Source organism: Rhinatrema bivittatum, chromosome 4 (assembly GCF_901001135.1).
Source record: "Rhinatrema bivittatum chromosome 4, aRhiBiv1.1, whole genome shotgun sequence".
Lineage (NCBI taxonomy): Eukaryota > Metazoa > Chordata > Amphibia > Gymnophiona > Rhinatrematidae > Rhinatrema > Rhinatrema bivittatum.
In genome coordinates this window covers 131,688,763-131,715,144 of record NC_042618.1, presented here as the reverse complement: position 1 = coordinate 131,715,144, position 26,382 = coordinate 131,688,763, and the positions used below count along the sequence as shown (strand labels likewise).

Sequence of the window (26,382 nt, the reverse complement as noted above, 5' to 3'; positions counted from 1 at the left end):
TTAATACCAATGGCTTCAAAAGGGAAACATGGAAGGTGTTGTGGATTTTGAATAAAGCAGGTAGTTGAAGTTGATAAGCTACCGCACCTATGTGGTGGAGTATGGGAAATGGACCAATGAATCTCTGAGCAAGTCGCATTGACGGAAGCTTTAAACGGATATATCGCATGCTCAACCATACTTTCTGACCAGGTTGCAGGGGAGGACAAGGTCTCCACCTGCGGTAGAAATATTTTTTCGCCATTTGGTTGGCTTTAAGCAGGGCATGTCTGGTAGAGGTCCAAAGATGATGCAGTTCATCGGCGGAGAGTTGGGTCATAGGAGAGGAAAGGGTAACTGGAATAGGCAATGGTTGTCGAGGTTGCTTGCCATAGACTAGTTGAAATGGAGAGGAGCCAGTGCCTGTGGAGGGGTGTGAGTTGAGGGCAAACTCAGCCCACGGAAGCAAATTTGCCCAATTGTCCTGTTTATCGTTGACATAGATACGCAGGAATTGTTTGAGGGTTCTATTCATTCTCTCCGCTAGGCCATTGGTTTGCAGGTGATATCCGGACGTGTATTCCAGCGTGACATCGAATTTGGCAGTGAATTGAGGTCCTTGATCCAAAAGGATATTCTTGGGTAGGCTGTGCAATTTAAAGATATGATAGATGAATAATTGCGCCAGTTGAGATGCGGAAGGTAACCCCGGAAGGGGTACAAAATGAGCCATTTTACTGAACCGATCCACGATTACCCAGATGACGGTATTGCCGCTAGATGGGGGCAAGTCTATGATAATATCTGTAGAGATGTGTGTCCACGGTTCAGTGAGAACAGGCAAGGGTTGGAGCAGGCCAAGATGTGGTCCCGAGGGATTTTTATGCCAGGCGCATATATGGCAAGATTCCACATAGGAACAGACGTCCTTAAGTCATTCCGGGCCACCAATAGAATCGACGAAGGGCGAGCAGTGTCCGGTATTGTCCCGGTTGCCCTGAGCTGCGGGAATTGTGGGCCCAAGTCAATACCTGCTTCCAGAGATGAGGTGGCACAAAGGTTTTTCCCGGGGGAATACATGTAGTGGCAGCCAGAAGTTCTCGTGATGGTTCAATGATGAACTTGGGAGGTTCGAGGGTATCTGTGGTGTCGAAGGCTCAAGAGAGAGCATCTGCCTTTATGTTTTTCTCGGCCGGACGATATCACTACCGGTGCCATTGGCCAGCCCCTGTCACATGGTAGGAGCACAAGATGGCGCCGGCCATCCATTGCTCCTACCATGTGACAGGGGCTGACCAATGGCACCGGTAGCCCCTGTGTCATAGTAAGGTCAAAGGCTATCGATGCCATTTTGAATACCGGCAGCCGAGGGCGTGAGTGCAGGAGATGGCTCCTGGACCCCCCACTGGACCACCAGGGAGTTTTGGTAAGTCTTGGGAGGGTCAGGAGGGTGGGGGGTTTGTTTAAATTAGCTAATTTAGACAGCCGAATAATTCGGTGAAGATTCGTTGTATTCGTGGGGAATTGCAATACATTTCGCTTCCCCACGAATACAACGAATATGGCCCTATACGTTGCGGATTACCAATACGTAGGAAACAAATGCACACCCCTAGCAGTTGAGTCTTCGCCGCTGGAAGTCCGTGGTTCCCCCAGGAGGAGCCCGTAGAGACCCGGACCGCTGGGACTTAAGTGGACCTTTGGGAGGTCGAAGGTTCATGGAGACGGAGCAAGGGCCAACTGGATCTTTGCCACTGGAAGCCTGCTGCCCCCCCGGGAGGAGCCCGTAGGGACCCGGACCGCTGGGACTTAGGTGTCCAAGGTCGAGTACCTGAGAATTGCCGCTTGCCAGACCTAAGTTGAATGCCAGAGAATCACCGCTTGCCAGTCCAAAGATGGGTGCCAGAGGTTTGCCGCTTGCCAGTCCGAAGTCGAGTACCAGAAGTCCGTCAAGATCCGAGGCAGGAGGAAGGCTCGAAGAGGAACCAGAAGACTCACACGAGTGAGCCGACTTGTTGCCAAGTCAAGGGACAGGAAGAGGAAGACTCCCTAAATACTTCCCAGGTCAATAAGGCAGCTGCAGGGAATTAGTGATCAGGCCCCTTTAAGAGTAGGGAGGCGGCGTGTTCATGTGCCTAGGGGAGGACTGTCCTGCCGGCGTTCGGAAGATATCTGCATGGCCTGAGGGCCGAGAGAGGAGGTTGGCGCGCTCACATCTGGCGCTGACTTACCCGGGAGGGCCCGTTCAGCTTGGTGAGGTCCAGGCTTTATTCCGGGGACGTTTTCCTGCCGCTGCCGCGGCTCTTCCGGCAGTCCTGGCATGACACCAAAGGTGAGCCAAGGCCAGCCGCGGGCGACCGCGGCTAGAAATGCTAACACTGGCTAACTTAACTAGCCACTCAGTGGCTGAATATTTACCCCATTGTATTTCATTTTATGGCTAAACCATTGATACAATAGTACGGTATTTCAGTTTTTCATCCTTGATCTCTTTGAACTGAAAACGTTCAGAATATGTTCACAACTGTAATAATGTAAATAAAATGTTAGCTTATTCGTTGAAGTATTACACACAGATATGCAGAAAAAACACATTTTGAATTAAAAACATCATAGCTTTTGGTCTGTTAATTTAAGGCTTATGAAGTGAAGAAATGATGAATGAATGACCCTTCTTTGGCCTTCTTACTCACAAATCTTGACAGTTTGGACAAAGTTCTTTATGGTGGAGTAGCTTGTGGGAGCCTTACAGAGTTACTGTAATAGCTGGATCTTTTTCCTTGTCTGGATTGTTGGTATCTGTTAGCTTGAAATGTTAAGGGTGGAAGTATTAATGAACATTGAGGGAAATGATTGGATCAATTTTTCAAAAGCAAATCACATATCATTCTGGACTACAGCTGATGTTGGTGGAGAACTGCTGAACAAAGTACATAGAACAATATTTTCTGGCTGAAATTCCAGTTAACTATTTATTTAGAAGTCCACAAATCCAATAATGTTCAATGTGGCTTACAATAAATATACACATATTAAAATTCATAAACATACAAATGAATATAAAAACACGAGGTACAGTACACAGAAAATCTCAAAATATATGCAAACATTAAATTCCTGCATTTGCTTGTAAAAATAAGAAAGTTTTTAATTTCTTATGAAAAGACCTGTAATCAGTTTCCTGTCATAATTCGGTAGGTAATTTATTCCACTCACTTGGTCCAATAGTTGAAAATGCATTAGTGTGAGTGCTTTGCAATCAAAATTCATGATGGGAGTAGTATCTAAATTCATGATGGGAGGGTATCGTAAGCAAATTTTCTTAGGCACATAATTAGAAATCCTCCCTGCTTGGCAACTAACTTCATCATAAATAGCTCTTTGAAGCTAAGTGCATGATTAGCTGCTTCAACTTATCAAGAACACTGAATAAAATTATGGCACTGCATGGGCTAGTTGTTTTTTTTTTAATAGTATCTGTGACACTTGCCAGTGTTCATTCTTAACCAAAGGAATTATAAAAAATAACTTAAAAACTTTTGAAGTTTTATTTGAGGAGATTTAAGGCAAATTGACAAACTAAAGAGTAGCAAATCACCTGGACAAGATGGTATACATCCCAGAGTGCTGAAGGACCTGCTATTTTTTTTTTTTTTTTTTTTTTTTTTGTTCAAACAAATGGTATCTTTGTTCAAACAAATGGTATTGGAACCCACGAGAGAAGGAACTATTCTCGACTTAGTGCTCAATAATGGAGAAATCGTCTCTGATGTCAAGGTGGGCGCCCACCTCAGCACCAGTGATCATCAAACGGTATGGTTTAATATCACTAAAAGAATATGGAAAAGGAGCACAAAGACCAGAGTTTTACAGTTCAAAAACACAGACTTTGAGGAAATGGGGAAGTACCTAGAGGAAGAACTAAATGGATGGGAAAATGAGAGAGATGTGGATCAACAGTGGACCAATCTAAAAGGAGCAATCGCCAAGGCAACTGCTCTATATGTTAGAAATGTAAAGAAAAGCAAAAGAAAAATGAAACCTATCTGGTTCTCAAAGGAGGTGGCTGACAAAATTAAAGCTAAAAGAACTGCATACAAGAAATACAAAAGATCCCAAAGGAAAGAGCACAAAGAAGAATATTTGTATCAACTGAGGGAGACAAAGAAATTAATCAAGTTGGCAAAAAGTCAAGCAGAAGAGAGGATTGCCAAGGAGATAAAATATGGTGACAAAACATTTTTCAGATACATCAGCGAAAAGAGAAAGGTCCAAAGTGGTATAGTGAAATTGAAAGGTGGAAATGATCAATGTGTGGAGGGAGACGAAGAAATGGCAGAAATATTAAACGAATACTTCAGCTCTGTGTTCACTAAAGAAGACCCTGGAGAAGGACTATCTCTACACAACAAGAAACTGGAGGGAAGCGGAACAGAGGAAAATCCATTTACAGTAGATAATGTATGGGAAGAGCTAAAGAATCTGAAAGTGGACAAAGCCATGGGGCCTGATGGGATTCATCCAAGGATATTGAGGGAGCTCAGAGATGTGCTGGCGGGACCGCTGTGCGACCTGTTCAATAGATCCCTAGAAACGGGAGTGGTGCCGAGTGATTGGAGAAGAGCGGTGGTGGTCCCGCTTCACAAGAGTGGGAACAGAGAGGAGGCTGGTAACTACAGACCGGTTAGCCTCACTTCAGTGGTGGGAAAAGTAATGGAGTCACTGTTGAAAGAGAGAATAGTGAACTATCTACAGTCCGGAGAATTGATGGACCAGAGGCAGCATGGATTCACCAGAGGAAGATCCTGTCAGACAAATCTGATTGACTTTTTTGACTGGGTAACCAAGGAATTGGATAGAGGAAGAGCGCTCGATATCATATACTTGGATTTCAGCAAAGCTTTTGATACGGTTCCGCACAGGAGACTGGTGAATAAAACGAGAAGCTTGGGAGTGAGTGCCGAGGTGGTGACCTGGATTGCAAATTGGTTGACGGACAGAAGACAATGTGTGATGGTAAATGGAACCTTCTCTGAAGAGAGAGCGGTTTTAAGTGGTGTACCGCAAGGATCGGTGTTGGGACCGGTCCTGTTCAATATCTTTGTGAGCGACATTGCGGACGGGATAGAAGGTAAGGTTTGTCTTTTTGCGGATGACACTAAGATCTGCAACAGAGTGGACACGCCGGAAGGAGTGGAGAGAATGAGACGGGATCTAAGGAAACTGGAAGAGTGGTCGAAGATATGGCAGCTGAGATTCAATGCCAAGAAGTGCAAAGTCATGCATATGGGGAGTGGAAATCCAAATGAACTGTATTCAATGGGGGGGGAAAGGCTGATGTGCACGGAGCAGGAGAGGGACCTTGGGGTGATGGTGTCTAATGATCTGAAGTCGGCGAAACAATGCGACAAGGCGATAGCTAAAGCCAGAAGAATGCTGGGCTGCATAGAGAGAGGAATATCGAGTAAGAAAAGGGAAGTGATTATTCCCTTGTACAGGTCCTTGGTGAGGCCTCACCTGGAGTACTGTGTTCAGTTCTGGAGACCGTACCTTCAAAAAGACAAAGACAAGATGGAGGCGGTACAGAGAAGGGCGACCAGGAAGGTGGAGGATCTTCATCGGATGACGTACGAGGAGAGATTGAAGAATCTAAATATGTACACCCTGGAGGAAAGGAGGAGCAGAGGTGATATGATACAGACTTTCAGATACTTGAAAGGTGTTAATGATCAAAAGACAACGACAAACCTTTTCCTAAGGAAAAAAATCAGCAGAACCAGGGGTCACGATTTGAAGCTCCAGGGAGGAAGATTCAGAACCAATGTCAGGAAGTATTTCTTCACGGAGAGGGTGGTGGATGCCTGGAATGCCCTTCCGGAGGATGTGGTGAAGACCAGAACTGTGAAGGACTTCAAAGGGGCGTGGGATAAACACTGTGGATCCATAAAGTCAAGAGGCTGCCAATGAAGAGTGGGTGACTCGCCAGAATGATGGCTACTGCCTGGAGTCAATACCCTTATTAAATAAACATACACAGGCGTGACTCCAACATCGCTCTAAGCTTCAACAGCAAGAGGAAATGTGGAAAAAAGGATTCACACTCACAAAGAGGGGAGTAGCTGGCTTGTTACGGCGGTTACTACCCCAAATCAAATAAGCCTGATACTTCACTTTCAATGCATATACAGCATAGTTCTCTGATTCAACGGCAGGGGAGAAGAAAAGAGGGTTCGCACTCACAAAGCGGGGAGTAGCTGGCTTGTTACGGCGGTTACTACCCCAAACCAAATGGGCCTGATACTTCACTTTTGATGCACATCCAGCATGGCTCTCTGCTTCAACGGCATGGGAGAAGACTTATACGTCACGCATATCCAGCATAGCTCCCTGCTTCAATGGCAGGGGAGAAGAAAAACAACCAATAAGGGCTAATAACATAGTCTGGGTAAAACAAATAAGCATGGGTGCAGCTTGCTTATTGCGGCGGCTACTACCCCAAACTAATCAAGCTAGATATTTCACTTGGATGCAGCTCCATCACTGCTCTCTACATTAAATTTGGGGATGGAAGGGAAATAGAACCAAGAGCTAAGAGAAACAGATAAGTATGAGAGAAAATATGTGTGAAGCTTGCTGGGCAGACTAGATGGGCCATTTGGTCTTCTTCTGCCATCATTTCTATGTTTCTATGTTTCTATGTTTCTATTAGTATTTTGTAAACTATCATTAAAATCGTTTATGATAACTGAAGACTGGAGGGTTGTCAATGTAACACCAATTTTTAAAAAGGGCTCAAGGGGTGATTCAGGAAACTACAGATCAGTGAGTCTGACATCGTGCCAGGCAAAATGGTAGAAACTATCATAAAGAGCAAAATTGCTGAACATAAAGAACAAAATTGCTGGACTCAGCCAACATGGATTTAGCCAAGGGAAGTCTTGCCTCACCAATCTACTACAATTTTTGGAGAGCATAAATAAACATGTAGATAAAGGTCAGCCAGTTATCTGCATTTCCAGAAAGCATTTGACAGAGTTCCTCATGATAGACATCTTAGGAAATTAAAAAGTGATGGGTATAGGGGGCAGTATCCTATTGTGAATTGCAAACTGGTTAAAAGATAGAAAACAGAGAGAAAGACTAAATGGTAAATTTTCCCAGTGAGAAAGGTGAATAGTGAAGTGCTCCAGGGATCTGTTCTCTGGGACCACTGCCTTTGAATATATTTATAAATGACCTAGACATGGAGACGCATGATGAGACCAGATTTGCTGTTGACACCAAATTATTCAAAGTTGTTAAATCGCAAGAGGATTGTGAGAAATTGCAAGAGAACCTTTCAAAACTGGGAGACTGGGCTTGCAAATGGCAAATAAAATTTAATGTGGAGAGTGCAAAATGATGCACATAAGAAAGAGTAACTCAAATTACAGTTACACAATGCAAGGTTTCACAATAGGAGTCACCATTCAGGAAAAGGGTCTAGGCGTCATCTTTGATAATATGTTGAAATCTTCTGTTCAGTGTGCAGTAGCAACCAAGAAAGCAAATAGAATGCTAGGAATTATTAGGAAAGTAATAGATCTGGATGATGGACCCTTGATGCCGAGGAGTGGTTGGCACAACCTAACAGGAAACCTGCTAGGTCCACTCTGTTAGCAGGTGGGCACACCCTTAGATGGGACAGATTGGAGCTTCACCTATACCAATTGCCTTCCCCTCAGATTTAGCCCTTGGGTTCCAGCAGCCAGCAGGTCTTAGGGGGGGTCCCTAGAAGTTGGGGAACACAGCAGACCAAGAGAACCAGTAAGACTGGCTGTAGGTCAGGACAGGTAGCAGCCATGGTGAGGTCAGGTCCGGAAGGAAAATGAGAATGGTTAGAGTTTATAGCCAATGTCAGAATCCTGGAAATCAGGCCGAGGAAGGACAAGATCAGATGGATGAGCACAAGGAGGGGACAAGACAGGAACAAGGCAGAAGACATAAACAGGACTGGGAAGAGGAACACAAGACATGGAGCCAGACAAGATTGTAAGGACAAGGCAACATCTACTGATGAGCAAAGCACAACAGGACACCTGTTGCTGAGGCAGGGAAATGTAGGTCAGGAGTCCTCAAATAGGCCGCGTAATGCGATATCATTCCAGTGCGCCGAAAGCCTTTCCTGCTGCGGACCTTTTAAGAGTTTGAGCATGCCTGTGGGAGGGCCCGGAGGAGACTGAGTACAGTGGCAGTGTCCGGGTGTGGCACGATGTGTTCCATGGTGTTTCTTTGTTAGCGGCGTCCAGGCCAGGAGGGGAGGCTCGTCAGGTCTGGGTGAATGCAGCGGCTCTTGGAACCATCCCATGGGCCACCAAAATGTAACAGTACCCTCCTTTCCATAGCCTCCTCCCTAGTTTTCTGGGTTTAGGCTTATTGGGGAATCTCTTGTTGAAGTCCTTCAGTAGTTGCAGAGCTTGCAGATTAGAGACTGTCTCCCAAGAATTTTCCTTGGGTCCATAGTTCTTCCAGGAGTGAGGTATTGTACTTAGTTTTGGACCCTTTGAGAGTCTGAAACTGTATCTTGTACCTCAAACTGAGTATCATCTTCAACAGCAATGTCAGGGTTCTGGAGATGCAGTCTGCCTGGCCAGAAAAGGATTGCAGGCTTTAATAGGGAAACATGGAACATGTCATGAATCTTTAATGATGCTGGCAACTTGAGTTTGTACACTGCAGGACTGATTTGTCTCTCAACAAAGAAGGGCCCCACAAATCGTAGTATGAACTTCATAGGCGGCATTTTAAGCCATAGGTTCCTGGTACTAAGCCAGACTAGGGTTCCTGGGTGTAGTGGCAGTGCTGAGTAATGTTTTTTATCTGCTTGTTCCTTTGAGTGTTTCGCCACTTGACCTAGAAGAAGATGACTCCTTTGCCATAATTTCTGGAGCTCCTGACCAATTAGGTTGATTGCTGGGCAAGTGTCAGAGAAGGGAATAGGTTTAGGTATACAAGGATGGCTTCCAAAGACAATGTAAAAGGGGGATGGAATTTTGGAATTGTTTATATGATTATTATGGGCGAGTTCAGCCCAAGGAAGGAGAGGGGCCTAATTATCTTGTCATTGGTTCACATAGTCCCGTAGAAAACCCTTGAGACTTTGATTCACCTACTCGTTTTGTCCGTTATTCTGGAGGTGGTAAGCTGAGATAAAGTCCAATGAAATTACAAACTTTTTACACAAGCCTTTCCAGTAATGGGCTGTGACCTGAACCCCTCGGTCTGAGAGGATGTGAAGTGGTAGGCCATGCAAGTGGAAAACATTTTGAGCAAATAGTTGCAGTTTCCTGCTCCTTCGGTGTGTTTTGGAACAAAACGTTTAGCCAACTTGGGCACGAATGGGAGACCTGGAAGGGATATGAAATGTGCCATCTTTGAGAATCTATTTTCTGCTACTCATATGGTGGTGTTGCCACCAGAGAGGGGAAGGTTAGTGACAAGGTCAGTGGCTATATGGGTCTAGGGTTCCTTGGGGGCTGGCAGTGACTCTAACAACCCCCAAGGCTGTGCTTTAACACTTTTATTCATGGCACACGTAGGACAGGACTCTATATAACGTTTAACGTTGGTCTTCATTTGAGTATCGCACGATTTATTCCATTGTCCTAGTGATGCCAATATGAGCAGACAGACAGGAGTCATGAGTCCATCAAAGAACCTTCTGTCATAGGTGCTGGGGTATCACAATCTTTCTGGGTGGAACGGTGAATGTTGTTGTAACCACGATTTTAGCTGGAATGATAATATGGTGTGGAATCTCCAGGCTTTCCCTTAGTATTGAAAGAGTGAGAGAGAGCATCGCCTTGGTGGTTCTTCTTAGCAGGCTGGTACTGCAACTTGAAGTCAAATGGGTTCAAAAACAATGACCAGCAGTTTGCCTGGGATTTAGCCTCTGGGCTTTTGCCAAGTGTTCAAGGTTTTTATGATCCATGTAGATGGTTATTAGGTATTTAGCTTCCTCCAGCAGGTGCCACCATTCTTCCAAGGTCAGCTTGACTGCTAGTAGTTCACAATCACCAATGGTATAATTCCTCTCAACTGGAGAGAATTTCTTTGAAAAGTAGAAGCCTGTCAGGAGCGTGCCATTCCGGTTATGTTGCAGGAGGACAGCACCTACTCCGAGGGTAAATGTATCTATCTCCAAGATGAATGGCTTGGACAGATCTGGATGGTATAGATATGGATCTAGGGTGAACTCTTCTTTGAGATGCTCGAAAGCCTGGATGGCATCCTTTGTTCAGATCTTAGTATCAGAGCTCTTTTTAGTCAAAACCATGAGGGGGGGCTGTTACGGAGGAATAGTCGCGAATAAATTCTTTATTAATTAGCAAAGCCAAAGTAGTGCTGGATCACTTTAAAGCCCTCCGGACAGGGCCATTCCAGTATGGGGTTTTTTTTTGTTGGGTTCATTCATTGGCATGAGATAATGTATCTTCTGTTACATGAAGAAATCATATTTCATGTACTATTTTCTCTTTAAATTGAATAAACACTCAATTTGAAAATGCTCATTTAAAATGTCACAACATTTAATAGAAAAAATTCAATAGAAGTACAATGAAATTAAACATAATACATATGTTATCATCTAGCAAAAACAACTGTGAAAACAACACTTTAATATTCACATTCTCACACATCCATGCATACTTACAGCAGAACACTATCTAGTACATATTGTAAAAATTACATAGCACTATATTGCATGAGTTGTAAAACATTCTGAATTATGTATATATTCATGAAAAAATACAATGTTACACTTTTGTTTCAACTAACAATGTATCATTAAAGAGTAAGTAACAAGGTAACACTAAAGGGTAAGTATAACAATATATAAAAAAGGACTAAACAATGCCTGATGTCTCAAAATAGTAGTGGAAATTAAATGTCATAATCTACAATTATAACCACAACTGATCTTGCCCAGGATGATGATATATGTTCCAAGCTGACAATGTGAACCTCCCTTCCTAGGGAAGTTCATCCCTTTTGAAGGTACATTTCTCTAATTTGGCATAAAGATGTTATCCCGGAGATTCTGGAGGACCTGTTTCATGTGGCATCGATGCTCAAACAAAGAGATAGAGAAGATCAAGATACCATCCAGGTAAGCTACCACATGAGAATAGAGAAAGTCCCAGAAGATCTCATTGACCACAAATTGGAATACTGCGGGGGCATTGCAGAGCCCAAAGTGCATCACTAATTATTCATAATGACCATCATGGGTATTAAAGGCGGCTTCCATTCATCACCTTCTTGGATTCTGATCAAGTTATATATCCTTGAAGATCCAGTTTAGTGAATAGCTGTGTGCCCCAGAGGTGGTCAAAGAGATTGGGGAGAGGGTAGCAGTTCTTTTTTTGTGATCATGTTAAGACCACAGTAGTCAATGCAGGGATGCAAGGACCTATCCTTTTTCTCCACAAAGAAGAATCCAGCCCTGGCAGGTAACGAGGAAGGGCGGATGCAACCTCTTTCCAAATTCTTCTTAATGTATTTGGTCATGGCTTCAGTTTTGGGAGTGTAGAGTGGATATACTCTGCCTTGGGGTGGGGCTTTGCTGGGAACCAGGTCTGTAACACAATTGTAGGAGCAGTGAGGTGGCATGGTCTCTGCCTGCTGTTTGCAGAATTCATATGAGAAAGCTTGAGTATTGTGGAGGTAAGCCAGGCATTTCAACTACAGTCACTTAGGTAAGGGGGTTTGCTGGTTGAACCTGGGCTAAACAGTGGTTCTGGCTGATGACACCTCATCTGGAGATCTCCAGAGTGTCCCAGTCAATATGGGGCTGATGCTGCCGCATCCAGGAAGATCCAGGATGACATTGACAGCCCCCGGCAGGACATATAGGCATATAAGCTCCTGGTGGAGCAGGCCAGTTTGCATCAGTAGTGGACTGGTGGACAGGGTGACACGGTCTGACAAAGGCTCTCCTGAAACTGATGAAACATTGAGCGCTATTTCATATGCTCCATGGAGATCCTGTCATAAAATTCCATCAGTTTGAGAGATAATAGCTTCTGTACTGCATCAAGGATGGAATCCAACTTGAAATACATCCATAACCATCAGTAACCTTGAAACATGTAGAAAGCTGCTTTTTCCAGAAGTTTGGCCATAAAAGGGATATTAGCAATTGGCTTGAAGCTTACACAAGCTGAAGCTTCCAGAGTTGATTAGTACCTTAGTCTTGTACACCCAAGAGACAAATCAAATTAGAAATCCCAACCTCCACCATCCCTCCACCCGAGATACCAGTATGAAGGAAGTGCATATTTGGATCATTCATATTCCATTTTCTACTGAAACTCCTATAAAGTATTTAGAATCATACTTCTAAGTCAAGAAGACAGACTAAAAATATATTTCTCCCACATTAATAGGAAGTGCTTTTTCTGCGTAGGATTAGTGTTATTTGGCAAAGCCAAAGATCACATAGTCGTCCTATCATGTAAGGTATTTCTCCACTGCCAATAAGATTGTGGTGGTACTTTGCACCATAGCAGCAAAATAGATTTTTTTTCCCTAATACAGGGTGGCCCATGGAAAAGTAGCCTGCCTCCAATGCACTGGTATTGGAGGCGGGCTACTTTTCCATGGGCCACCCTGTATAAATGCTTTACGAGCAAAAAGAATGGCCCCTTTTTTCAGAAAAAACTTTGAAAAATCCTTTTCAAATAATACCACTTCAGGAAGCAGTGCAACCACACCCCCCAGCAGTTCCCTTATGTAATTCAATACCTTCTGCTAAAACCTTAGTGGTATTACTGGTCCAAAAAGCATGGGTCAATATCCCTTTATCAAGTTTGCATTTTAAATATATCGATGGGGCCAACTTAGCATGAAATTCTAGTAAATGAGAAATATAAGCTCTATGTAAGAACTTAAACTATAACTCACGTAAGTACATATTCAAAGAAATATTCTGTAATATTAAATGCGCCCTCACTGACCCATCTAGCCGTTCCCACCCCAAAAATATTACTCTGGGATACCTTTTGTTCTTTATATAGAAGTGATATAGATACTTTCCTCCGTTCCATATGAAAATTTATCAGCTCCACTACTTGTGATAAAGACTCCTGTTGTAATGAACCAACACAGTGTTTTAGTTTTAAGTAGGGGAAGCTATATCTCTGAGTTCATATTGAGTACTCAATTTCTGCAACGATAATATTATTCCATCCACAGCTAAGATCTGTTGTAGAACAGTAAGACCTGCTGTGTGCCAAAAAGAAAATAATTTTGATTGGAAACTTGGAGAGAAATCTAAGTTCCCCCTAAGAGGTAAAAAAAAAGAAAAAGGGAGCTACACTTAGCTTCAATAGGGGCATTGCTTTATGCCAAGCCCATCGGAGAGGAGAAATGAATACGGTGTTCAACTTCCTTTTACAAACTGTATTCGCTGCATGTAGCAAATACCTTAAATCTAATGGTTTCACAAAAGATTTCTCACTTTCTAAGCAAACATATTTCGCAATATCAAACATCCAGTTACATACTATCCTTAGCAACATGCTAAAATATACTGCTCCATAGGGGTGTGCATTCGTTTCCAACGTATTGGTAATCCGCAACATATAGGGCCATATTCGTTATATTCGTGGGGAAGCGAAACGTATCGCGATTCCCCATGAATACAACAAATGTTCACCGAATTATTCGGTCGTTTAAAGGAGCAAATTTAAACAAACCCTCCACCCTCCTGACCCCCCCCCCCCAAGACTTACCAAAACTCCCTGGTGGTCCAGCGGGGGGTCCGGGAGCCATCTCCTGCACTCACGCCGTCGGCTGCCGGTATTCAAAATGACGCCAATAGCCTTTGACCTTACTATGTCACAGGGGCTACCGGTGCCATTTGTCGGCCCCTGTCACATGGTAGGAGCAATGGATGACCGGTGCCAGTAATCAAAATGGCGCCGATAGCCTTTGCCCTCATTTTGAATACCGTCAGCCGAGGGTGTGAGTGCAGGAGATGGCTCCCAGACCCCCCGCTGGACCACCAGGGAGTTTTGGTAAGTCTTGGGGGAGTCAGGAGGGTGGGAGGTTGTTGTTAATTCAGTTTTAGCCAGGAAACGAATAAGAATGAATGCGTGAATGTATCGGGTGGCCCCCCTTTCCAAATGCAACGTATCTGCCCCCCGACGAATATGAATACCGAATGCAACGTATGCCGTCCCTCTGCACATCCCTACTGCTCCATATCTGGCACACCCAGTGCACCATTATGCTGACTGGGTTTGTCTTTGAAATACAACCCTTGATTTTTTACCCCTCCAAATAAACAGACCAAACATTCACTCTAGCTTCTGTATATCACCCCATTTCAATATGATCGGCAAAGTTTGAATTGTATAAAGCAATTTCGGAAGTAGTATTTTAAAAAGATTTGTCTGACCAGACAAAGACAAGGGTAACTGCTGCTGTGACTGGAGTTTATCTTTTGTATAAGCTAATAGAGGTAGTAACTTCGGTATATAAAAGCCTTTAAATAAATAAATAAGTAAGTAAGTTCAACTTGCAGTCCCAAGTATCGAAAGGTGCCTGGTGCCCATCATACAGGGAATTCCCCCCATCCACTGAGACTTAAGTGAATCAGGAAATGCTACTGCCTCCGACTTATCCATATTTTGTTTAAATCCCGAAAATTCCCCAAAATGAGTTATCATCTCCAAAGTGTTTGCCAGTGAGGAACATGGATTCGTGAGAGCAGAATAAGGATGTAGGCCCAGAGGGGAATAAGGAAGCAGCTCCTGTAAGATTGCTGTCCTGAAGGTGAGTGCTGTATTTATGTTTATGCAGCTGGAGGTAAGCAGTTTAGATGTATTACTGTTTTGTGTTATAAATAAACCATTCATTAATAAGAGAAGGAGCCCTGTGTGTGTCCATGTCTTCAGGTTAAGACTGCTTGGCTATGTCACAGCACACACAAACGAACTGTAATCATTTACATCAATATCAATGGGAGATTCCATTTTATTTATTAGAGATAGTTATAGAATTGTAGATTATGCATTTGAAAGGCCTCCTTATTGGTATAATTATTTTGAAAAACTGCTCAACAACAAATTTTTACATTTTTTACATCTTTTTTTCTCCTGAAAATCCTTGAAAGCAGATTAAGTTCTCATATAAAAACGGCAAATAAATAAATAAATATATCAAAATTATTCCATAATGGAATCTGCTTTACACAGCCACAGTTTAGTCCATTTTAAGCTACAAAGATTGTCAACAAATTTTAAAAATCTGTGAGCAAATACTACATAAACAGAATTGGCAAAAGAGCCTGGAGAGCAACAATAAAGATTTCCATCAGGGCTTGCAGGAATCTGCTACCACTGCGAATCGATTATTCATTCAGCTACACCTCCACTGTAGTCTTTTTCAAAGTACATGTTAATCAAGAGTCCAAGGAAGAAAGGAGAACTGACAGTTTAATTCTGTACCTGAAATACATTTTACTAGAGGAATGGAGATTAAAACATCAATTCACATGCATTTCCAGTCAAATATTAGAGATTAAAGATAATCATGAAAAATGTTTCCAATTTTCTATTTTCAAAATGAGGATTACAAAAGACAGGCCAGCCCTCAGTGCAGCTGAGTTACATTTGTTAAAACAGCAGCAGATTGCGAGGTACTGCAGAGGAACCCTGTGAGACTAGGAGAAAGGGCAATTGAATGGCAGACAAAATTTAATGTGGAAGATTGTAAAATGATGCACATAGGGAAAAATAATCCAAAGTACAGGTACACAATGCTGGGTTCTGCACTGGGAGTCACCTCCCAGAAAAAGACCTTGGTGTCCTTGGGTATAATACATGGAAATGATCAGTTCAGTGTGCGGTGATGCTTAAAAAAACAAAAAGAATGTTGGGAATGATCCAAAAAGGAATAGAGGATAAAATGGAAAATATATTGCCTCTGAATCAAGCCATGGAATCTTGACTGTTTGTGCAATTCTGGTCACCCCATCTCAAAAGAGACATAGAGGAGCCAGAAGCGAGGCAAAGGACGGCAACAAAAACAATAAAGGGGATGGAATGGCTCTCTTATGATAAGAGGTTACACAGGCTAGAGCTTCTCTGTTTGGAAAAGAGGTGGCTGAGAGGGGACATGATAGAAGTTTGTAAAATCATGAGTGCAATGGAGTGGTTAAAAAAGGGATGGTTATTTCCCATTTTTAAAAATACTAAAATAATGGGATACTCAATGAAACTAACAACCAGAGTATTTAAAACATAGTAGAAAGTACTTTTTTCACTCGGCGCACAATCAAGCTGTGGAATCTGTTGCCAGAGGACATGATCAAGACCAACATAATGGGGGGTTTAAAAGGTTTGGACAAGTTCCTGGAGGAAAAGTCCATCACACATTATTAGCCAGATAGATGAAAAAAAAAAAAGTTATTGCTATCCTTGGGAGTGAGAAACAGAAAATAGATCAACTTTTTGGGATCTGCCAGGTACTTGAGACTTGGACTGGCCACTGTCGGAGATAGGATGCTGGGTTCGATGTACCTTGTTCTGTCCCAGCATGACATTCTTATGTCTTAAATGGTACCACTTTATCATCAAAATGGTTACTGACCTAAGGTTAGAGAGGCTACTTAACTCTGCAGTGAATTTGAAAAACAGCCAGCATTTTGAGAGACGTACATAAGGAAACTAGTAACTTACCAGTGGTAAAGCACTGCTTAAGTACAGTGGTAACAAAGTTTGTGATTTACCGTTCAGTAGATGGGGACAGCAGAATTCGAACCAGTCAGGAGATGAAAGGCCAGAGCCTTAGCAAGAACATAAGAAATTGCCATGTTGGGTCAGATCAAGGGTCCATCAAGCCCAGCATCCTGTTTCCAACAGAGGCCAAACCAGGCCACAAGAACCTGGCAATTACCCAAACACTAAGAAGATCCCATGCTACTGATGCAATTAATAGCAGTGGCTATTCCCTAAGTAAACTTGATTAATAGCCGTTAATAGACTTCTCCAAGAACTTATCCGAACCTTTTTTGAACCCAGCTACACTAACTGCACTAACCACATCCTCTGGCAACAAATTCCAGAGCTTTATTGTGCGTTGAGTGAAAAAGAATTTTCTCCGATTAGTCTTAAATGTGCTACTTGCTAACTTCATGAAATGCCCCCTAGTCCTTCGATTATTTGAAAGTGTAAATAACCGAGTCACATCTACTCATTCAAGACCTTTCATGATCCTTAAAGACCTCAATCATATCCCCCTTCAGCCGTCTCTTCTCCAAGCTGAACAGCCCTAACCTCTTCAGCCTTTCCTCATAGGGGAGCTGTTCCATCCCCTTTATCATTTTGGTTGCCCTTCTCTGTACCTTCTCCATCGCAACTATCTTTTTTGAGATGCAGCGACTGTTGTGTCCGTTGGTGCCTGATGCCCTCTTTCTGCCCTCCTTACTTCTCTGGCGCCTCCCTCTCCGTCCGCGGGAAGATTGGCTGCCACGGCGTTCTCCTGCCACTTGTCCTCGGGCTTTCCCGGATCGGCTCGACACTGCAACCGCCATGTTTCCTGGAGGCCTAGGGGTGCGCGCGCGGCGCGGCCCCGATTGAAGTACTGGCATTGGTGCGAATCTCGGGGCCGTCCCCCGAAGATGATGTCACTAGCGACGGATATTTAAGGCCTCAGAATTTGGTAACACATCGAGTTAGCAAGGATTGACAACGGACTCTCTTTGTCTAAGCTAATCTGCCTCCTCGGACTTACCAGACATACCCGCTCCTCAGGGGCCTCGCTCTCCTTGTTTTTTTAAGGTGACAGTCTGGAACCGGTACTTGCTCCTCGAGGGCCCTCATCCCAGACTTACTTCGTATACTCTTCTGTCTGGAAGTTTTCACTACCAACTATCTCAGCTATATCAGTGAGTTACCATCATTCTCTCTGAGCTTTCCCCTGGAACCAGGTACTCGCTCCTCGAGGGCCTATACTTTCCAACTCATGGGCTTCATTGGGACATTGTGTGAGTGCTACCAGCTGTATACCCTGCCTACTCACTATTTATTTATTTATTTAAGAGTTTTTTATATACCGGGGCACGTTAAAAACATCACCCCGGTTCACAATGTAACGTAACGTAGCAACAGGCTTTACAATAATTTAGAATAGATAAACATAGGTAAACATTATTTAGATTTACAATAAATTAGAATAGATAAACAAAGTGACAACTCCCAGTCTCTTTTTCAGCTCAGCCTCCAGGGATCGCTGTTCCAGTATCTGAGGGACTCCAGCCCAGCCTGCTTACCAGCTCACTACTGCCATTTCTGGTGGTTCAGTATACTGTATAATAAAAGAACTAGTGTGTGTTTGTCTCCTAACTTTGAGCCTGAGCGGTGGTCCCTATTTGGATCATCCCCCGAGGGCATAGTCATCTGCCACTGGTCCAAGGATCCACCCTCAACTCTCATATATAACTACAGATCTCGAACAGAGTGCTAACTACTATCTGATTGCTCCTCCCATCAGGCTTCAGATCAATAACAGCGACCAGAATTGTACACAGTATTCAAGGTGCGGTCTCACCATGGAGCGATATAGAGGCATTATTACATTTTCCGTTTTATTAACTATTCCCTTCCTAATAATTCCTAACATTCTGTTTGCTTTTTTGTCTGCTGCAGCACACTGAGCCGACGATTTTAAAGTATTATCCACTATGATGCCTAGATCTTTTTCCTGGGTGGTAGCTCCTAATATGTAACCTAACATCATGTAACTACAGCAAGGGTTATTTTTCCCTATATCAACACCTTGCACTTGTCTACATTAAATTTCATCTGCCATTTGGATGCCCAATCTTCCAGTCTTGCAAGGTCCTCCTGTAATGTATCACAGTCCGCTTGTGATTTAACTACTCTGAATAATTTTGTATCATCCGCAGATTTAATAACCTCACTCGTCGTATTCCTTTCCAAATCATTTATAAATATATATATATATATATATATATATATATATATATATATATATAGAAAAGCACCGGTCCAAGTACAGATCCCTGAGGCACTCCACTATTTACCCTTTTCCAATGAGAAAATAGACCATTAATCCTACTCTCTGTTTCCTGTCTTTTAACCAGTTTGTAATCCATGAAAGGACATCATCTCCTATCCCATGACTTTTTAGTTTTCGAAGAAGCCTCTCATGAGGGACTTTGTCAAACGCCTTCTGAAAATCCAAATACACTACATCTACTGGTTCAACTTTATCCACATGTTTATTAACCCCTTCAAAAAAATGAAGCAGATTTGTTAGGCAAGACCACGTTGACTGTGTTCCATTAAACCATGTCTTTCTATATGCTCTACGATTTTGATCTTGAGAATAGCTTCCACTATTTTTCCCGGCACTGAAGTCAGGCTCACTGGTCTATGGTTACCCGGATCGCCCCTGGAGCCTTTTTTAAATATTGGGGTTACATTGGCCAGGCCACCCTCCAGTCTTCAGGTACAATGGATGATTTTAATGAAAGGTTACAAATTGTAACTAATAGATCAGAAATTTCATTTTTGAGTTCCTTCAGTACCCTAGGATGCATACCATCCGGTCCAGGTGATTTGTTACTCTTTAGTTTGTCAATCTGGCCTACTACATCTTTCAGGTTCACAGTGATTTCGTTCAGTTCGGCTGACTCATCACCCCTGAAAACCATGTCCGGAACTGGTATCTCCCCAACATCTTCCTTAGTAAACACGGAAGCAAAGAATTCATTTAGTCTTTCTGCAATGGCCTTATCTTCCCTAAGAGCCCGTTTAACCCCTTGGTCATCTAATGGTCCAACCGACTCCCTCACAGGTTTTTTGCTTCAGATATATTTAAAAAGGTTTTTATTATGAGTTTTTGCCTCTGTGGCCAACTTCATTTCAAATTCTCTCTTCGCCTGTCTTATCAATGTTTTACACTTAACTTGACAATGCTTATGTTTTAGTCTATTTTCTTCAGATGGATCCTTCTTCCAGTTTTGAAGGATGTTTTTTTTGGCTAAAATAGCCTCTTTCACCTCACCTTTTAACCATGACGTTAATCGTTTTGTCTTCTTTCCACCTTTCTTTATGTGTGGAATACATATGGACTGCGCCTCTAGGATTGTATTTTTAAACAATGTCCAAGCTTGTTGAACACTTTTAACCTTTGCAGCTGCACCTTTCAGTTTTTCTCTAACTATTTTCCTCATTTTATCAAAGTTTCCCTTTTGAAAGTTAATGTTAGAGCTGCAGATTTGCTTATTGTCCCCCTTCCAGTTATACGTATAAATTTGATCATGTTATGATCACTGTTGCCAAGTGGCCCCACCACCATTACCTCTCTCACCAAATCCTGCGCTCCACTAAGAATTAAATCTAAAATAGCTCCCTCTCTTGTTGGTTCCTGAACCAATTGCTGCATAAAAACAGTCATTTATTACATCCAGGAACTTTATGTCTCTAGCAAGTCCTGATGTTACATTTACACAGTCAATATTGGGGTAATTGAAATCTAAGAAAGCACTGGAGTAATGCTTGCACTTTAATATATTGACATCAACACAAGTGCAAGAAACTACGTGAGATCCTGGTGAAGTTTAAAGTTTCATGTATATCATTTTATTGCGGCAACTCCTGAATTCAGAATAAAAACTTTAAATACGATACCCCCAACACGGTCCCGTGTTTCGCCACCCGGCTGCTTCGGGGGGGAGTTAATTTTAACAATAATCTAGAAAGAGCACAAAAATATATTAGAACCAGGATCGAAAGCTATACCGTCCAGACTAAAAGCCAAATAGTTGCGCTGTAGTCTTCTACAAAGTCATTTCTATTAGTAACAATACTTATAACCATCTAATACAATGTTTAACAGTAGCATAACAGCTAGAATCTATAATAGAACAATTCTATAAGTAACCGTACCTTTTTCAATCTGACAGCAAGTTTGGCAGGAGCGCAACTGTGGCGATTTGACAGAGGTTTAAAAACGCTGTCTTTTGGCGTGAAAATCATGTCAGATTAGACTGCCCTGGTGACGTAATAGACGTCAGGCAAGCGTGCCGACGTCATAAACCTTATATGGAGACTGCAGGGGATACCCGCTGGCATCACGAACTGACTAGAGCTCACTGGATAACCTAGCTAACACTTTTTGTAATTGATATATCAATCTACTTGAGCTACAGTGGATGATCTTAAAAGAAATCAACTAACCGCGGGGCTATGCAACTATGCTCAGAAGATGTATGATGTGAGTTAACTCACACCTCTACTCTGTAAAAAGAATGGGAAGAGGGAACTGCTGAATAATACTCCTGGTATCAGGGTTAGGGCACTGCATGCAGGAAGATCACAACACCCCTGGTATCAGGGTTAGGGCACTGTGTGCAGGAAGATCACAACACTCCTGGTATTAATAGGGATAGGGCACTGCATGCAGGAAGATCACAACACACCTGGTATCAGGGTTAGGGCACTGTGTGCAGGAAGATCACAGCACTCCTGGTATTAGGGATAGGGCACTTTGTGCAGGAAGATCACAGCACTCCTGGTATCAGGGTTAGGGCACTTTGTGCAGGAAGATCACAGCACTCCTGGTATCAGGGTTAGGGCACATTGTGCAGGAAGATCACAACACTCCTGGTATTAGGGATAGGGCACTTTGTGCAGGAAGATCACAGCACTCCTGGTATCAGGGTTAGGGCACTGTGTGCAGGAAGATCACAACACTCCTGGTATTAATAGGGATAGGGCACTGCATGCAGGAAGATCACAACACCCCTGGTATCAGGGTTAGGGCACTGTGTGCAGGAAGATCACAGCACTCCTGGTATTAGGGATAGGGCACTTTGTGCAGGAAGATCACAGCACCCCTGGTATCAGGGTTAGGGCACTGCATGCAGGAAGATCACAACACCCCTGGTATCAGGGTTAGGACACTGTGTGCAGGAAGATCACAACACTCCTGGTATTAATAGGGATATGGCACTGAGTGCAGGAAGATCACAACACCCCTGGTATCAGGGATAGGGCACTGTGTGCAGGAAGATCACAACACCCCTGGTATCAGGGATAGGGCACTGTGTGCAGGAAGATCACAGCACTCCTGGTATTAAGTATAGGGCACTACATGCAGGAAGATCACAACACCCCTGGTATCAGGGTTAAGGCACTGTGTGCAGGAAGATCACAACACCCCTGGTATCAGGGATAGGGCACTGTGTGCAGGAAGATCACAACACCCCTGGTATCAGGGATAGGGCACTGAGTGCAGGAAGATCACAACACCCCTGGTATCAGGAATAGCGCACAAGTTCTAGTCACATTGACTGATCACATTACTTTTTTTGTCAACTACCAACAGTTTCCTTTTCCCATCCCCCCAACCATCACCTCAGTGGGAACCTTGGTAACATCAATAGATAAGAGGGCAGCCAGCCAATAGGAATACATATTCATTCCTAACTGACCTTTACTGACCTGGTGCGCACTAACTGGGAATTAGTGCGCACTAACTCCCGTTAGTGCGCACTAACACGATTTAACGATTTTTAACGATAAATCGTTAGAATTTCTATTGTATTGTGTTCTTTAACGATTTAAGATGATATTAAAATTATCGGACGATAATTTTAATCGTTGAAAAACGATTCACATCCCTACTAGAGATGTGAATCGTGTGATCGATCGTCTTAACGATCGATTTCGGCTGGGAGGGGGAGGGAATCGGATCGTCGCCGTTTGGGTTTTTTAAATATCGTGAAAATCGTGTAAATCGAAAACCGGCACACTAAAACATCCCTAAAACCCACCCCGACCCTTTAAAATAAATCCCCCACCCTCCCGAACCCCCCCCCCCCCCCAAATGCCTTAAATTACCTGGGGTCCAGTGGGGGGGAGGGCGGGAAAACCGGCACACTAAAACAGCCCTAAAACCCACCCCGACCCTTTAAAATAAATCCCCCACCCTCCCGAACCCCCCCAAAATGCCTTAAATTACCTGGGGTCCAGAGGAAGGGTCCCGGTGTGATCTTTTACTCTCGGACCTCCGGTGCTTGTAGAAATGGCGCCGGCGCTACCTTTGCCTTGTCATATGACAGGTCAAAGGTAGCACCGGCGCCATTTTGTTTTTTGTCCCCCGAGGTCAGGAGCGTAGGAGATCGCTCCCGGACCCCCGCTGGACCCCCAGAAACTTTTGGCCAGCTTGGGGGGGCCTCCTGACCCCCACAAGACTTGCCAAAAGTCCAGCGGGGGTCCGGGAATGACTTCCTGCATGCGAATCATTTTTCCGTACGGAAAATGGCGCCGGCCATACAGCGTATGGCCGGCGCTATTTTCCATACGGAAAAACGATTTGTGGCAGATCGCTCCCGGACCCCCGCTGGACCCCCTGGGACTTTTGGCCAGCTTGGGGGGGCCTCCTGACCCCCACAAGACTTGCCAAAAGTCCAGCGGGGGTCCGGAACGACCTCCTGCAGTCGAATCGTGTTGTCTACGGCCGGCGCCATTTTGCACAAAATGGCGCCGGCGCCATTTTGCACAAAATGGCGCCGGCCATAGACAACACGATTCGACTGCAGGAGGTCGTTCCAGACCCCCGCTGAACTTTTGGCAAGTCTTGTGGGGGTCAGGAGGCCCCCCCAAGCTGGCCAAAAGTCCCTGGGGGTTCAGCGGGGATCCGGGAGCGATCTCCTGCCGCGAATCGTTTTTCCATACGGAAAAACCAAAGGTAGCGCCGGCGCCATTTCTACAAGCACCGGAGGTCCGAGAGTAAAAGATCACACCGGGACCCTTCCTCTGGACCCCAGGTAATTTAAGGCATGGTGGGGGATTTATTTTAAAGGGTCGGGGTGGGTTTTAGGGTTGTTGTAGTGTGCCGGTTTTCCCGCCCTCCCCCTTCCCCTCCCCTTCCCCCGATTTACGATTTTTTGACGATAAATCGGGGGAATTGTTATTGTATCGAGGCTCTTAACGATTTTTGATGATTTAAAATATATCGGACGATATTTTAAATCGTCAAAAAACGATTCACATCCCTAGACCTGTTAGAGTTGTGCATCCTTGTGTTGGGAGTGAGGTTGATGCTGCCTACCTGGAAGGCCTAGTAGGTCTTCACTGCCAACTGGCAGAAGAAGATGCAGAGACTTAATTGGTCCTTCGCTTATACCAGCCTCTTTCCCTATGGGTTGTGCCTTTGGGGTCCAGGGGCTGGCAGGTCTTGGGTGTGTGTCTCTGGTGTGAAGGCTAAGAGAGGCTCCATAGTCAGGCTGTGGTTGAGGCAGGCAGCAGGCAAGAAAGGTCAGGTCACAGACTATGATCAAGGCAGGTGGCAGACAAGGATGGTCAGGTCACAGACTATGGTCAGTACCGAAAGTCAGTCTAAGGGGCTCAAAACAAAGCTGGAGATGCAGAAGGCAGAGCAAGGCTGGATGAGGCTGGAGACAGAGACGAGGCACTGAATCAGCAACTCACATTACTGGGATGGTAGTCAAACTGTTGCTGAGTCAGTGGGGAGAGTCAGAGAAAGCTCTTCATAGGGCTAGGCATGTGATATCCATCTGAGGGTGCTGCTGGTCTTTTCCCACTGCGGGCCCTTTAAATCTGCCCGAGTTTGGCATGAGGACGCCTAGGGGCATGTCGGAAGGCAACAGAAGTGGTAGCGTCATGTCGTGCTTCGGAGAGACCAGTGTTGAGGTGATTGAGCCGGTTTGTGGGGCAGCCCTCTAACCGGCAAACGCAAGACCCTCACCAAATACAGAATAGAGAGACCATAAAGTATAAATAGAATTGTGCAGACAAAAAGTGAACTAGAAATCACAAGCCAAGTTCTGTATGCAGTGGAAATTGGCTTTATCATCAGATTAAACCCAGTGAAAAGTAGAAGACCAGAAATGTATTAAATATCTGAAGCTGTACATAATGGCTTTGTAAATAACAGAAGCTGTAAAGAACTTTTCATCAGTTTAATCATGAATCAATAAAAGCTCAAGTTGGAAACCACATCAGCTTCCAACGTGATTATTATTATTAATACTGTTTCCAATAGACTTTAATGCTTGTTTGAGAACTAAGTATCGCACAGGGCTTAGAAGAATAATCTTCTCCCCCCCATCAGGAAATTTTGAACACTTAAGAAAAATGTATCATCTTGCGAGGACTCTTGCCATCTACCCTACTGTTTGAGGGGCGAACCTGGGGCCCTATTGTAGGATTCTTGTCCAAGGGTTACACACACACACTTCAGTTTTCTGTCCAGACGGAAACTGCCCCAACCCCAGTTACTGCCCTTTATGGACAAGGAAATGGAAAGCAGAGGTGCCTTGGGCTTTAATTTGCAGTTACCATGGGATATTCCTTATATCTTCTTACCTTTAAATTCTACCTTCATAGCAAGTATATTAGTGGTGGGGGGAGCTGTAGGAATTTACAACAGCTGCGCCATGAGCACCACCCATAAGTGTTTCTGTTGTGTAATGGATGAGACTTTTTTTCTCCAAGGGATGTGAATATTGCTTCCACAGCCCCTGTTGGCTTGATGAGCAGAAGCTGGGTCTGAGCAGCAAACCCAGGACTTCTGCATAGCTAAACATTTTTATTATGTGTTACCTTGTTGAAGATGTGGTTTGAATTGTTTATTTGCGATGTTCTTAGATTGTTTTAAAATGGTTTCTTCCAGCGGTAACAGGGCTCTTTCTCAAAATGAACTAGTTCAGGATTTGCTGAGGGTAGTCCCAGTAAATAGGGTCCTTATACAGTTACCCTTAGTATTTCAAAATGCAGCCATTCATCCCCATTTGATAGTTTAATACAGTGAATCCAATGGGACATATGGATACCTGTATTCCCAATGCTGTTCCATGTATGAGTGCAATAAACGTTCTTCACAAGACCAATTAGGCAGAGGGTGTTTATGCCCTGCACCTGGCTTGCACTAGAAACAGCTCCTGAGTGTGATGAGTAAAGTTCAAGTAAGATAATATGTTGCCATGCTGATTTTCTGGGATGACACTAGCAAACTCTGCCAACTCCAAGCCTTCTCACATGACCCTGATCTTTGCTCTGATGAACTTAAAGTGAGCTTTGATTCTGCGCTGGATACTCCACTGGTGTACAAAACATCTCCATCTTATATGGTTAGATGCAAATACTCATCCATAGTCTATAACATCCTGTAGTTAGATCTTCTATGAGACAGGCACTCACCAGTCCCTGTTCTGGGAACAAGATCCTTTCTTTGAGCCTCAGTCTGTACCTCAACTGACCCTTTCCCCCATGATTGTGAGATTGATTTACTCTCCTCCAAAGTCATCTTTCCACTAACCTCAACCAATTTGGGTGGCTTGGAGCAACCCTCTTCCAGCCT

The 26,382-nt window shown here is 43.8% G+C and overlaps 1 protein-coding gene across 1 annotated transcript in view; it reads left to right on the top strand.

Moving 5' to 3' along the window:
- RAD51B (RAD51 paralog B) overlaps positions 1 to 26,382 on the top strand; it is a 62,594-nt gene that overhangs the window by 12,768 nt on the left and 23,444 nt on the right. The window contains exon 3 of the mRNA XM_029597455.1: positions 2,640 to 2,738. Within this exon, the coding sequence (XP_029453315.1) occupies positions 2,640 to 2,738 (99 nt within the window). The remainder of the gene's footprint in view (positions 1 to 2,639; positions 2,739 to 26,382) is intronic.